This window comes from Cebidichthys violaceus, unplaced genomic scaffold (genome assembly GCF_023349555.1).
Source record: "Cebidichthys violaceus isolate CVI_PGR_0920_01 unplaced genomic scaffold, fCebVio1.0.p SCAF_8, whole genome shotgun sequence".
Taxonomy (NCBI): Eukaryota; Metazoa; Chordata; class Actinopteri; order Perciformes; family Stichaeidae; genus Cebidichthys; species Cebidichthys violaceus.
In genome coordinates this window covers 8,428,159-8,441,640 of record NW_027176964.1, presented here as the reverse complement: position 1 = coordinate 8,441,640, position 13,482 = coordinate 8,428,159, and the positions used below count along the sequence as shown (strand labels likewise).

General features: G+C 39.5%; 1 protein-coding gene across 2 annotated transcripts; it reads right to left on the bottom strand.

Moving 5' to 3' along the window:
- Nucleotides 1-4,206: 4,206 nt before the first annotated feature.
- On the bottom strand, nt 4,207-13,458 carry aire (autoimmune regulator). 2 transcript variants are annotated; one of them, XM_068701523.1, is made up of 13 exons: nt 12,164-13,458; nt 11,704-11,878; nt 11,052-11,198; nt 10,888-10,953; nt 10,686-10,808; nt 10,415-10,542; nt 10,193-10,314; nt 9,993-10,062; nt 9,712-9,840; nt 9,472-9,593; nt 8,889-8,970; nt 8,721-8,795; nt 4,207-7,939 (listed from the first exon to the last, which is right to left on the bottom strand). In XM_068701523.1, the coding sequence occupies exons 1-13, from the start codon at nt 12,308-12,310 to the stop codon at nt 7,859-7,861; spliced, it is 1,467 nt and encodes a 488-aa protein (XP_068557624.1). In that variant the 5' UTR covers nt 12,311-13,458; the 3' UTR covers nt 4,207-7,858. The 2 variants fall into 2 exon arrangements, with proteins under 2 accessions (XP_068557624.1, XP_068557623.1); XM_068701522.1 differs by lacking the exon at nt 12,164-13,458 and having other exon boundaries at nt 4,207-7,942; nt 11,704-12,049.
- Between the last annotated feature and the right edge of the window lie 24 nt (nt 13,459-13,482).

The window sequence follows — 13,482 nt, the reverse complement described above, 5'->3', positions numbered from 1 at the left end:
GTTATCTGATCTATTTTTTTTAGATGCCCCACATGTCCAGCATAGTGACACAGCTTCAGTTACATTTGTTACACTAGCTTGAATCTATTCAAAACAAATCCATTCAATGTGGAGAAAATGATCATGACATTGCACAGTTTCCAAACACACCATATGACACTGAGGTCAATTTTGTCCTAAGATGACCTTATCTCAACTCAAAAGTCTGGGTTGTGCAAGTTTGAAGCATCAGATGCAGAGATGAGAAATCAATAGTTGTTAATAAAAATATAGAGCATAACATGTTTAACAGTCACCCAAATTCTGACCGTGATGATTTTTTGATTTTTTGATTTAAAAAAAAACATTTTCTTGGTCAAATTGACTGGGTAAGCTAACCTAGAAGAAAGAGTTGCTCCTAGTGAAGACATTCACAAGACAAAAGTTATTCACAAAGGATTTTAGCCCTTAAGAGAGCTCCTGAGAGTATAAGTGAAACATTGCAAGTAGTCGGGAGGAGCACTGAGGAGGTATGAGAAATATTCTCAGAACGGTGAATGTCAGTGAATTAATAAAATGCTACAGATTGTGCAGGGTTTATGTTCGTGGGCAATCTCATTAGACATGCACTCAGATCTCCCACCCAATGCAATAACGCCAGAAAGGAAAGATAAGATATTGGGCAACTGGAAAAATGAAGTGTTTGCTGGTTTAGATTTACATGCCAATACACTTATGTACACTGGCCAGCAATCGCAGAGACTGATGAAAGCGAGGACGTTTTTCCCTGTTAATATCAAATAGATTCATGACTAAAATTAGTAACATGGTAAATAAATAGTAAAGTAAATAAACATAACAACTACTAGCATGTGAATAGGCTACTGTGCAAGTAGGGCTGTGTTTTCAAACATTCTGTAGGTCTTAGAAGTTTCCTAAATCACTACTAAGTTATGACTCCATGATAGATAAATGATAGATAAATTTTTTAGGCTTAGTTAGGAGCTCACTGAGAGTCTTCTCAGAATGTTTGTGAATATAGTCCCATGTGTTTTACATTGAAACATTTTTGAGGATTTAAAGCAGCTATAGTTGTTGGGCAGCGAAAGCAGATGAGAAATATTGTTACCTCATAAAGGTAATATGGCGACATGTTAGCGTACACATCCAGTAGACACGGAAAACAAGCACGTTTGAGTACGCTTTGGTTAGAAGCAGGTAAAAAGTCTGTTGGTGAGCAAAAGAGACAGGACGCATTGGCTGGAATACAAGTACGAAACTCATCATCTGACAACTATGATCTCACATCTTAAGTTGCTAATCGGAGTGTAAACAACGAGCAGAGCACAGAAAAGGGAGTCTTGGCCCAGATATCTCCTCGCTAAACAGGAACCCCAGAAATATAGCCCTTTGTCCGCAGAGGCTTACCCATCATGAGACTGATAGCTGATGGGTTCCTAGATTGCTTTAACTATGTCTGTTCGCTGTTTGGTGCTGGTCAATTAGTGTCCAGTTTTTTTTTTTATGAAAGCCGTTTGAAACCCGGTTGATGTATAGTGACACTGAATCAGCAGTTAAGCTGACGGTCGCAAAACCAAAACAATTATCAGAAATGCTAAAATGCTCTGCTGAGGAAAACTGATGATGATTGGTTATAATTGATTTTTGGTTTGTCACTACGACTGACCCCTCTAACATTACACTTAATAATTTGACCCACTGGTGCAGCTTTAAAGTGCTGCTATGTAAATTTTGACATAACATTTTCGACACAAAACATTCTTCTTACACATAAAAACTTAAATTCATATGTAAGAAAACACACCCTTTCTCAATATAATAGACCCAGTATTTTTGCTGATGCAGCTTTGCTTGGTCTGGTGTAATCAGCAGCAGCTTATGGTGGCTAATGTTAGCTAATATAAGCTAATTTTACATTTTACATATTGTTCTATAACTGGAACACTTTGCTGACTCTATGACTCCACTTGCGCTACTGTTGCAATGGCTTAGCATGTTAGCATAATGCTACACAGTGGTTTAGCTGCTGTTTAGAAAAAGTTCATAGTTTTTCATAAATGCTTTGTTTGAGGAAACTTTCCTGGCTCAATCTTATGTAAATTATGTAAAACCAGGACAAACCACTGTCCAGTTCACAGTTTGCTGAGGGGTGCTCGACATCTGCTAGCCTCCATTCTTCCTAATAATTCTCACTCGGGACGGGGCAATGATCACAGGAGACGATGTTAGCGCTACTGTCCCAAAGGAAGAATGCAAACACAGAAAAGCGCTTCCAAGAATTCCCAGTTGAGGACATTTCTGGAATGTCCTAACGAGGTTTCTCCGCTGTGTTTACAGTTCCAGCCGAATGGCAACCCTGCAATCTGGCCTGCCAGCATATCATTATCTGGCCTCCTCGTGGGACACAGAGAGTTAGATGAGTTTTCTTCTCCCTAAGCAAAGGTTTAGATGTTTGTCTTCAGAGCGGATCGTGTTGCTCTAAACAGCAGGGGAAAGAGGACACAAGGAGACAAGAGGAGACCACAGACAGTGACTTCATGAGCTTTAATAAATTGTCGTAAATCACATCAAATTAGTGATGTCTAGACAAATAAACAGATGCTGGGTAGCCGCTGTCATGTCAGATTATTCTTGCTGCATTGCGGTTACTCAGTGTCTTAGTTCTTGGCTGTGCGGTGAAAAAGAAAAGGCATTTATTCATTGTAAAGCCAAGCAAAGTGATCATTGTTTTTGACTCATACCTCATGTCGGGTTACAGATTGAGCATCATTCACATTAGGAAAGAAAACTGAGCCTTAAATTATACTAAAAGTGGAAACTTCATGTCAGGAGAGAGAAGAGGGTAATGTTTCTTGGCAGAATGGGAAAAGCATGTGACACAGCTGTGTTGGTGGTGGTGGTGGTGGTGAGTGTGTGTGTGTGTGTGTGTGTGTGTGTGTGTGTGTGTGTGTATGTGTGTGTATGTGTGTGTGTATGTGTATGTATGTGTGTGTGTGTGTGTGTGTGTGTGTGTGTGTGTGTGTGTGTGTGTGTGTGTGTGTGTGTGTGTGTGTATGTGTGTGTGTGTGTGTGTGTGTGTGTGTGTGTTGGCAGTGGGTTCACCCCCAGCTAACAGTATGTTCTGATCTACTTCAGTGAGATCAGAAACACAAATAAGAACTCAACAGACTCTTATGTAACATGGAAATGTTGGACCTGGACCATCTCACCAGATCAAAACGTTACAAAGGAAACAGAGGTCACAATCTCAATTATGTTGTGGTATCACTTCTCAGATGTGAAGCAGGAAAACTTAACTTAAAAGTTTTTGTTTGCTTATTTAGATCCCCCTAATCATTTACTTAATGTAACATTTGCCATCTCAGAGTGTTACATTTATATCTTAGTAGCTGGATTGTTATTGTTCATGAAATAATTTGTAAACAGTATTGTATATAGCATTTGTTCGACTGCTTTATATACTGTTGGGTAGTTTCACCTAAAACAATGTGTCATATTTTGTGAATTTGATAATCTGCAATATTATTTGATTATCTTACCTGCAAAGTAACAAGCAACTATAGCTGTTAAATAAATGCAGTGGTGCAAAAAGTACTATTGCTCTTATTACTCATAGAAGTTCCACATTCTGCTGTGAAACTTGTGCTTAGACAATGGAGGGCCTCTTGCAGTTTCCTGCCCACAACAATGATATGAATAAATAGCTGAGGGGTCTGACTGGCAGTGGTGCAGGCTTCACCTCACTAAAAACCCTCAGGCCATCGGTGGCCCAGCAGGAACACAAACTGGACAGCTGCCCGCATTTAAAGAATGCCAAAAAATGTGAGGAGAGGATGCCCAAAGCGTGGGAATTTCACCTATCATAGTTTTCCAAAGAATTCCAGGCCTGTGACCAGCAGAGTCGTAACAGGATGTGTGTGGGTGTGTGTTCGAGGAATGTAACCTTCACACTGACAAAACTGAGTGTTCATATGCGTCTCACTAATGTTATTCTAACTCTCGCTTTCTCACTTTCCAAACATTTAACTGACATCTGAGGAACACTCAGCCTCCCAAAATAAATCAGCCTGATGAAACATTGAGAAACATACATGTTAAGGGACACAAACTAGGTTGTCATGTTAAGATTATCTGTTTTATTTCCATACAAATAACTACATTCAAAATATTTACGGGGGGGGGGGGGGGGGGGGGGGGGGGGGCTTCTTGGACCAGTTTCTAGGCGGGTTTTGTTACCATTGGACAGAGCCAGGTTAACTGTTGCTGTTTCTCCATTTCCACTCTTTATGCTAAGATAAGCTAACCGCTGACAGCTAACTGCTAACTGCTAACTAACAGCTACATGTTCATCTAACTCTTGTATAGAAAGCGAGAGGCCGTAACTTCCCAAAATGTCAACCTATTTCTTTAAAACAACCTCAGACGAGAGGGTGTACAAGATCGCAGAGGCCTTACACAAGACATTATTAATACTCTTGATAACCTCTGTGACATGTCTGCCTCATTAGACATCATATAGGAATGCAGTGCAGCGGGAAATGAGATATATGAGATTAGATAGAAGATATGCTGACGGAGATGATCAGGCCTAAAGCAAACTTTATAGTTATACCAATTGTCTTTGTGATTGCACACAAGATTGTTTGCACTCAGACCTCTAAATGCCAGATAACTCGTGTTTTTGGGTGTAAATGGATTGATAGAGTGACTATGTTACAATTTATTTTTTAATCATATTTCAAAATATTGAAATATTGACGGAGAGCAGCAGTTCACAGAAAAACTGTTTGCCGAAAAGGAGTCATATGACATTTATAGTCCGTGTGAAGATCTTTTACTTAAATTGGTAATACAAGAATGGAGAAATATTTGACCGCAAGTAAAAGTCCTGCATTCATGATCGTTTAAAAGTAAAAGTTATTCTGCTAAGACAGCAGAATGGCCCATTTCAGAATGTTATTTCATTGGTATTGCTGATACATCAATGTGTTTGCAGCATTTTAAGTCTTGAAATACAATATTTTCCACTGGGATGTAATAATGTAGAATTAAATAGAAGCCTACAATGTAAATCAGGTACAGTAGAGGACGAATAAAATTGAGTGAAGTAATTGAGTAAACGTTATTACTTCCCAGGACTGCTCTGTAAAGATAACCTTCATTAAAACATATTTATTGATTTTGGAAACAGTTGTGACAAACTATTTTTTGTTCTGGTAAAATATGGGTAACTCCTACTTCTCTACAAACACGCACATTGTTTTGCAAGAGGAAATACTTTCTCTTATCACATTGTGATGGTTGCTTGAGTTGAGTAAAATACAGTGCTGAATAAATGAGTGTTTCACTACATCCATCACAGATGGATGCCACCTAGTGGTGAGAAGATGTTTGCCTCTTTTTCCTTCTGAAAAGAGAAGTTTTTCCATGTGTTCTCTCATGTGGTATGCAACTAGAACAAGAAAGCAGTGTGATAGTTAAGCAGGAGTCATGATTAAAACCTTCACAGTAAAGGAAATCAAATGTTTATGCAAAATATATACCCCTCAGCCAGAATGAGAAAAAAACATTACGATTGCAATTTGGACACAAATTGCAATCGTAAGCAATGCTAACTTCTTGATAATTACGCACATTTTGACACCAACTTATGTCGGCTTTATTTTTCTCACTGCATCTCCCTCATGTCTTTGCAAATATACAAAGAAGAGTCTCTCTGTCAGTGCTGTTGCCTTCCCTGCAAGGACACAGAGCCCTCAAGTATGCAGGATGTTTCATGAACCATTTAGAAAGGGGATTCATAAACAAACAGAAACACACTTGCACACACACACACACACACACACACACACACACACACACACACACACACACACACACACACACAGACACTGGAACATGTTTCTCATCCTCTGTTTTGGGCCTGCAGGAGCTGAGAGCCATGGCAACCAAATACCGAGGGGAGAAAAATCTGCCTGGCCGAGCTCCATCCCTCTGGCAGTCATGCTAAAACTCTTGAATCCCATGACAAAAACAACATTCCACATCTAAGTGATAGTCTTCAAGGAATTCCTGTTAAACAGAGGCATTTCTCAGTGTGCATACCTCATCGTATTGAAACCATCTGGTGTAACGTGTGAATGCGAATACTTCTACAGATCCACGCAGTCAGAGGGACCCTTCATTTGTCTTTGAGCTCATGTGGACGTTTGCATTGTCTCTTTTATTTGCCGTGATGAGACACTGATGTCCTCTGACAGGGTGATACAGCCTGGGTCCTAATCTCAAATTGTTAACCAGTGAGTTTACCATCTCCTCCAACACTGCCTTCTACGAGATATAAACACATTCACTCACACAAAAACAGCTACATATATGAAAAGTACATGAATGCATCACTTGGTTTCCAGGGTGACAGCGGTGGGATAATGACAATTTTAAAAAGTGGATGTTTGTTAGGTCAAGTTAGCAAAATTTAAAAAGAGATGTCCCAGGTCCACTGGAGACATCAGTGCTGACCCCATCTCCTACACAATTAGTGAATTGTGATGCTTCACGAAGCAGTAGGAAATTTAGACATCTTGTAAAATAGGATGGGGAGACAAGGATGGTGAAAAAAACCTAAAGTTGCTACACATTCACAATGTCCTTTGGTACAAGCATTGCAGCAACACTGGTAACGCAGGCAACCTGATCAACTAAAGCATGCCCTGCATTATCATAGACTATATAAGAAGTGGATGTAGTCACCGTGACGTCACACGTTGGCTTGTGGACTGCCGTTTTAAAGCCTAGAGTTCGGCATTTTGGCCGTCGCCATCTTGTTTTTCTGCAACCGGATGTAACACAAGAGGGTGGAGCTACCGAGCGTTGAATAAGACATTTTTAGGCGACCAACAATGAACGTTTATGAACTGATAAACACACTTTGAAAGGGTTAATGTTGTAGACGAAAACACAGCTCCAAGACCACACAACTTCATGGTACTGGCCTGTCAATCACAAAGTGGCCACGCCCTAAATAAAACCCTATTTCCTCTAAATGGGACCATAATTTACTAAATGAGCATCATGCTGTATTAAAAAAGACTTGAAACTAGCAATTCAGATCATAAACTTATGGTCATAATATTTAGTGAGATTTAGTGAAGTTGCACCATGATGGCCAGTAGAGAGAATGCAAGTTTAAGACACTTTTGCATTGGCTCACGTTTTAGAAACGGAGGTTGTGCACAATCAATATCAATATATGCAGCAATGTCTTGTAGAGGGCCTGTAACAGTTGTAATAGGTTAATTTGGTCGTTACGGTTAGACGCCCCTTGGTTTATGTCAAAAACATAGTTTTTTTAATTGAAAAGATGACCTAAGTATGTGGACTCCTTCTGTACCTAGTGTGTTGCTGCTAGAAAATCAGCAAAGACACTGGCCGTGGTAAAAACATTTTACTAATCTGTGGATGAGTTTGTATATTATTTTTTAAAAATTCACAGATTTCAATTCAAACCAATCCAACCGTAGCTTTATGTGCCACAATTGTGTATTTTAGTCCATTATCGTTTTTATTACATGAACTCACATTTATCTGAACACATTTTAAAATCCGTAGTTTGAAAAGATGCAAAGTTTTCACTTAAAATATGAAGATATGTTACAATATTAAAACAAATAAAATCATGTTATATCTAAATTAAACCACTTCCAGACTTTTACTTCATTTAAGGCATGAAACAAGAAAATAATATTTACTATATCCAGTAATCTCCATTTAATTAGCTATGCTCATGTCATCATTGATACTTGATACAGCATAAGTTCAAACTGTGAGAGATCATACTTGAGTGCAGATCATCTGTCTGTCACTTGTAGCATCCTTGAGAGTCTGGAAGAGGCCGAGAGATGTTGTGGAAAGCCCACTGCAAGATGCCGTCAATGGAGCCCTGCTGAGAAACAAACACAGCAGGATCAATTGTTGAACAAAAGATCGCAACCTGGTGACATCATTTGGCACACATGTACGGTATGATGTCAGTGACAACAATGATGTCACTGATGGACAACAATCCTATACCAGATTATTACTCCAGTTATATCAGGTTATGTTTTTAGTTTTAGGTTCTTCTGTCAGCACATTCTAATTTCCTCAATGTAGATTAACGAGGAGTAAACTCAAAAGTGCAACCAGGAAACTAAATGAAATATGTCCTGGTGACCTGGTATTATTACATACATTAAATCCATTAATCGTGCCTTCTTGCAATGTATCATAGTCTAGTCTAAACACATTTAAATCACTGTAATATTGCATGGGCGTACACTTATCACACCTTAAACTAAAGACATCAGACATATGTTAGTTAGCTACTTTTTCTGATCTGTCTTAAATCTTCAACTCTTCTTTTATTTTATAAGCTTTTAACTGTCTTTAGCTTCTACAAACAACCTAAGACTTTTCATGATTTCTTTCCTATTTGCCATTCATATTCTTTACAGCGTGGTAACATTTTCATTTAGATACAGAGGCACTCCTTTGTGGAAATTCAACCTAGACTACAGCTCAAACACTACCATGACACATCACTAATTGATTAATCCTCATTTTACCATGACAACTCATTCCCTGTCTGTGTGATAAAAAAGTGCAGCCACCTTTTGTCTGACATGTTATTCACATATCATGTCTACATCTGTGTTTTCGACATGTAACTGGGCCTCACTCACGTCTCCCAGGAGGGAGTCCAGTTCCTCTTTATGGAGGACGGGCTCAGGAACGGAGGAGTACTGATCATGAACGAGCTGGAGACACACACACACATACATGGGAGATTACATAGATTAAACTCAATCATATTCAGGCAATGAAGATGTATATCTCATCTGCAGACACACCTGCAAGCCTCTGGATGATTCAGCCCCCTTCTCATCAGAGCTTCCCCAGGGCCGGGAGCAGGACGAGCAAATGGATCTCCCTCTAACAAACGCAAGCACACCGTGAGTGAGTCAGGTTTTATGTGGTGTATAATGTTACTATCAAATCAATATGTGATTTCCAACACTCAGGAGGATTACAGAGGAAGGTTTGATGCTCTGCTAAACATGCTAAAGGAAGTCTTAAATTTCTCATCACAGAGAAACACAGAGAAACGCAGTCAATACGTGGTGATAGCATAAGATCATCACCTGGATTTACACAGGTTTCATACGTCATCCGTATCTCTGGTAGCATTTTGACGAATCATTGATCTTCATTTACAGTATACATTATGCTGCACACCCTGCTGCACTCTTCACAACCCATTAGTCACCATTAGCTAGGCAATCATCACACCCTTAATGCACATTGATGATCAATATTAACACAAACAGGAATCCAGAGGAAGGTCTTTGCCAGTAGAGACGTATCATTTCATTACTATGTACTCATTTTGAGACATAGTACAGCGATAGAGGAAGTGAGGAGTGGATGTCTTACTTGGGGAAGTGGCAGTGAATGTGGAAGGGCTGAAAACACTGGAGGCAGTGAGTCAGGTCTCCTCCTTCTATGTGACAAACGCCACACACCTCCCTCACACTGAGCAGCTCTCCGCCGGAGCACTGGATACACAATTTATACATTTTAGCAAACAGGACTGTATTTGCAAGTATACAGCAACACAAAATTACAATATGCGACAAAGCAAAGAGTGCACCAAACAAAACAACAAGTCTTTACCTGGTTTCTGAGCTCATTCATAGAAGCTGTGGCACTGGTGAGAGGCGAGGAGGATGAGAGTGAGGAGAAGAAGGAGAGGTCTACGATGGAGTTGCTTGAGCTTGTGTTTGTTTGCTGGGTGTTGAGTGGCTGTGACATAAAATATTATGACCATGAGCAGGAGGAGAAAATGCTCAGACATGGTTGTTTAAATGTATCGTCAGATCATGAAGACTTAGAGAAGAGTGAGGGGAGCGATCCAACATTAAAAACTATGTTGTAAACATCCTTCAGATACTTACTTGAAAAGGTATTTGGGCATTCTCTCTTTTCACTCTGTTTTCACAGCACCATTCACAACGCCAAGTGCCACTGCAGATTAAAAATGTGTGACGTTAAAACAAGAGTTGAAAAAACAAGGCCTCCCTGAACACACAAACAAGCTAATATGTAAAAGTAATTGCACATGGATAGGTTGTGGTTCAAATCTATTATTTTTCACCTTGGTATGGATGTGAGTGGAGGGTCCAGGCAGGTCAGATGAAAAGCTCGAGGACAGCCATCGCAACAAATCAGCTCCCCTCCGTCCTTACACACTGCACACTCATCATCATTATATTGAACCTACACCCTCAGAAATACAGATAACGTAAATGTACACACCTTCGAAAGGAAAGATTGAGTGACAGAGTGTGAATGAGTGGACGCTGAGTGGATCCTCTACCATGCCTGTGGTTGTCTCCCCCTTGTGGTGAAACACATTATGAACAGCTTTGGACTCGGATGGTCCATTTATCTCCTCCGTCTGACCACAGGAGTAAAACCCCCCACCAACTTTTCTGGCACTTCCTGCTGAATAAAAGACTCAAAATATTTTCTATAGTAGTAACCTTATATTAATTTTCTCTAAATCAGTTCATGATTCACATTTGATGTCCTAATGATGCTGGGCAGTTGTATCGATATTCGTGACCATTACAAAAACAGTGGCCTACCATCTGGGTCCAATATCTGTTTGATATGGATCTTCTCTGTGGATTCATGGCTGACTGGCGGCTCAGTTAAGGAGGAAGACAGCGGGACTGGTCTCTGGACTGAAGACGATACCGCCTGAACACCTGCGCCAGAACAAGGATTAAAGGCTTTATAACAATAAATCATTGTCTGTATATATGTTGGAATATGATTTGTGATTACTGTTTCCAGATGTTAGCTGTGGGGCTGCAGCTTCATTCTTCACTCTGTACAGCCTCACTTTACCCCCTGGGGAAAACATATATCATCAATTATTTTTTTATTTTTGTTTTTTAGGGTTTTTTGTTAGAAGACAGAATCAGAAGAGATATATTATGGGAAATAACCTGGTCCATCACTTGTCTTGGCGTGATACTGTGGAGGCAGATTGTGTGAGTTTGTCTCTCTGTCCCCGTGGCTCCTCTTCTTGATGTGAGCAGTTTTATGGCCTCCAGAGGATCTCTTCTCTGCTCTGGAACCTGAAGTGTCCCCTCCTGTCAACAAAATGTCAGCAAATGACAGAATAATGAAGATTTAACACTATAAAATTGTTCTTAATGTCATAATCGTAGATTTAGATTTATTCTGAAAGTACAGGGAGAATAGGTAACTAAAACTGGTAGTTTCTACTTCCAACCAAATTACTCTCTATAAATTTGCAAACTCTTAACTGTGTAAAACAACAGAAATTGTATGATGAAATTCAATATTAGTCTTTCCTTGAGCTTACAGAAAAAAAATCTAAATCTTTTAAATTTCTATACCATGTATCAATATGGGTTTTATTTCACATTAGTAGCATGTTTATTAATGATAAACCTGGCTGAAAAATCAATTAAATAAGGAATTACATACAGACGTATAAGGAAAATGGACAGTACTCTACTCATCTGGACAGAAAAGTGAGTCCCAGAAAATACATTGTATTCAAGTTGAAATGATTAAACAGACACACTATATACATTTGACAAATGTTTTGGTGAAACTTAGAATACACACTCGAGTGCAGGTTAGTGAGCAGCGTCTGCAGCTTGGGGTAGCTGTCCAGGTTGTAGTCTTTGGACAAGTTGCTCCAGAAAGCCTGGATGGTGGATCTGCTCTGCTCCAGGACCCAGGACAGGAGGGAGTACATGGCTTTATGGATCCCTTCTTTGCCTTCCTTCTCCAGGGTGTCCTATGAAAACAACAAAAGGTATGTGACCTCTACACTTTGAATAAAACCATATATTCCTGCAAATACATGATCTATGCAGGCATTCCAGAATTATGATCTGAATTATTTTATGGACAACAGGAGAATTATGAAATGAAAAAAGATCTTATCACTCAGGCATTACATTGCTTTTGTGTGTTTTCAGTGTTTGACGGGTGCACAAATTGTTATCGAAATGGAAAAAACAAGTGAAAACTGCTGACATTTCCACTTAAAATGAAAATAAACTCTGAATTCTGACCTTACCTTCAATAGTTGGTCAGTGATGATGTTTTTGTCCACCAAACCGTAAACGAGAGGGAAAGGGTCATTTACAGCCATAGCAATATCGGTCCGCAGCTCCCTCAGCAGGGAGCGATGGTTTGTGTCCCGAAAAGCTCCCGTTCTGGACATGATCTGCTTTGTGTGTAAATGAGATCCAAAGTGATCCAGACCTCACAGGACCCGAGATCATACAAGAGGTACTCTAGATGGAAGAGGTGTGTCCTTCTCAGAGAAGCACATAATGTTTAATGCTGATATTGAATCATTTGTATTTGAAACTACATGTCATGTTCTTTTAGATATGTAATCCAGTGATTCGGTTTTTAATACATATGTACATAGTATATATCACTATATACCACTGTGTATATGTACACTGATGCCACTAATTTGGACTGGCTAAAGTTTTCAGAAACTCCACATTGAAGGGTCACCCTTGAGGAAATCCAACCAAAGCCGCCCTCGACCTCTTGTCTCTGTGGAGTTCATGTGTCCACTAACAGCACTAACTGTCTCTGTCCACCTGATGATCTTCAGGGGGATCGAATGACGGGCTGTCCATCTAGGGGAATACCTGTCCTCTTACATTAGGAGGGCTGAGTGTAAACGACCTGAAAACGTCACAGTGACAGTTTCCTTCTTAAAAGGTTCTTTCCACCACTACTTCCCCTTGACTATCAGGTTTTCAGACACTGTCTCACCGCAGGGAACTCACCATTAGTACGATAATTATCACTGTGCAATAGGCAGGAGAAAATGAACACTGTAAACAATTAAATGATTGACAGATTGATTATATGGTTGGTTGTTACGTTCTCTGCCTATTTGAGGTTTTAAAATGAGGATTGAAAATAGTTAAAAACTATTTGACTGTTGAGGTAGCCTATTTAACATTTTCCAACAATATGAGCCAATACATTTTCTGACAATGACTTATAAAAATGTGACTGGTGATGTGGTTAAAGACATAAAAGCGGCTGGCCTTTCGCTTTGTTGATTGTTAATGCTACAGGGATGTAAAACTGTGTGTAAGAGGTTTGGAAGTAAAACCGGGAAAAAAGATTAAATAGATTAGACCATTTTGCTAACATGTAAATGTTGGTGTTTAGGAGAGTGGAGCCCTTTAATCTGTAATTTATTAATCATTTAACATTATTACATTATTCATACTGGTGAACAAGGACCACTTCTACAGAGGGACGTTCACAACATACATATTACATTATTATATACAGTGCAGTGCATTACAGTGGATCGTTATAAGTGTATTACCGGGATGGAGGGAGGGAGAGACTGGGAAG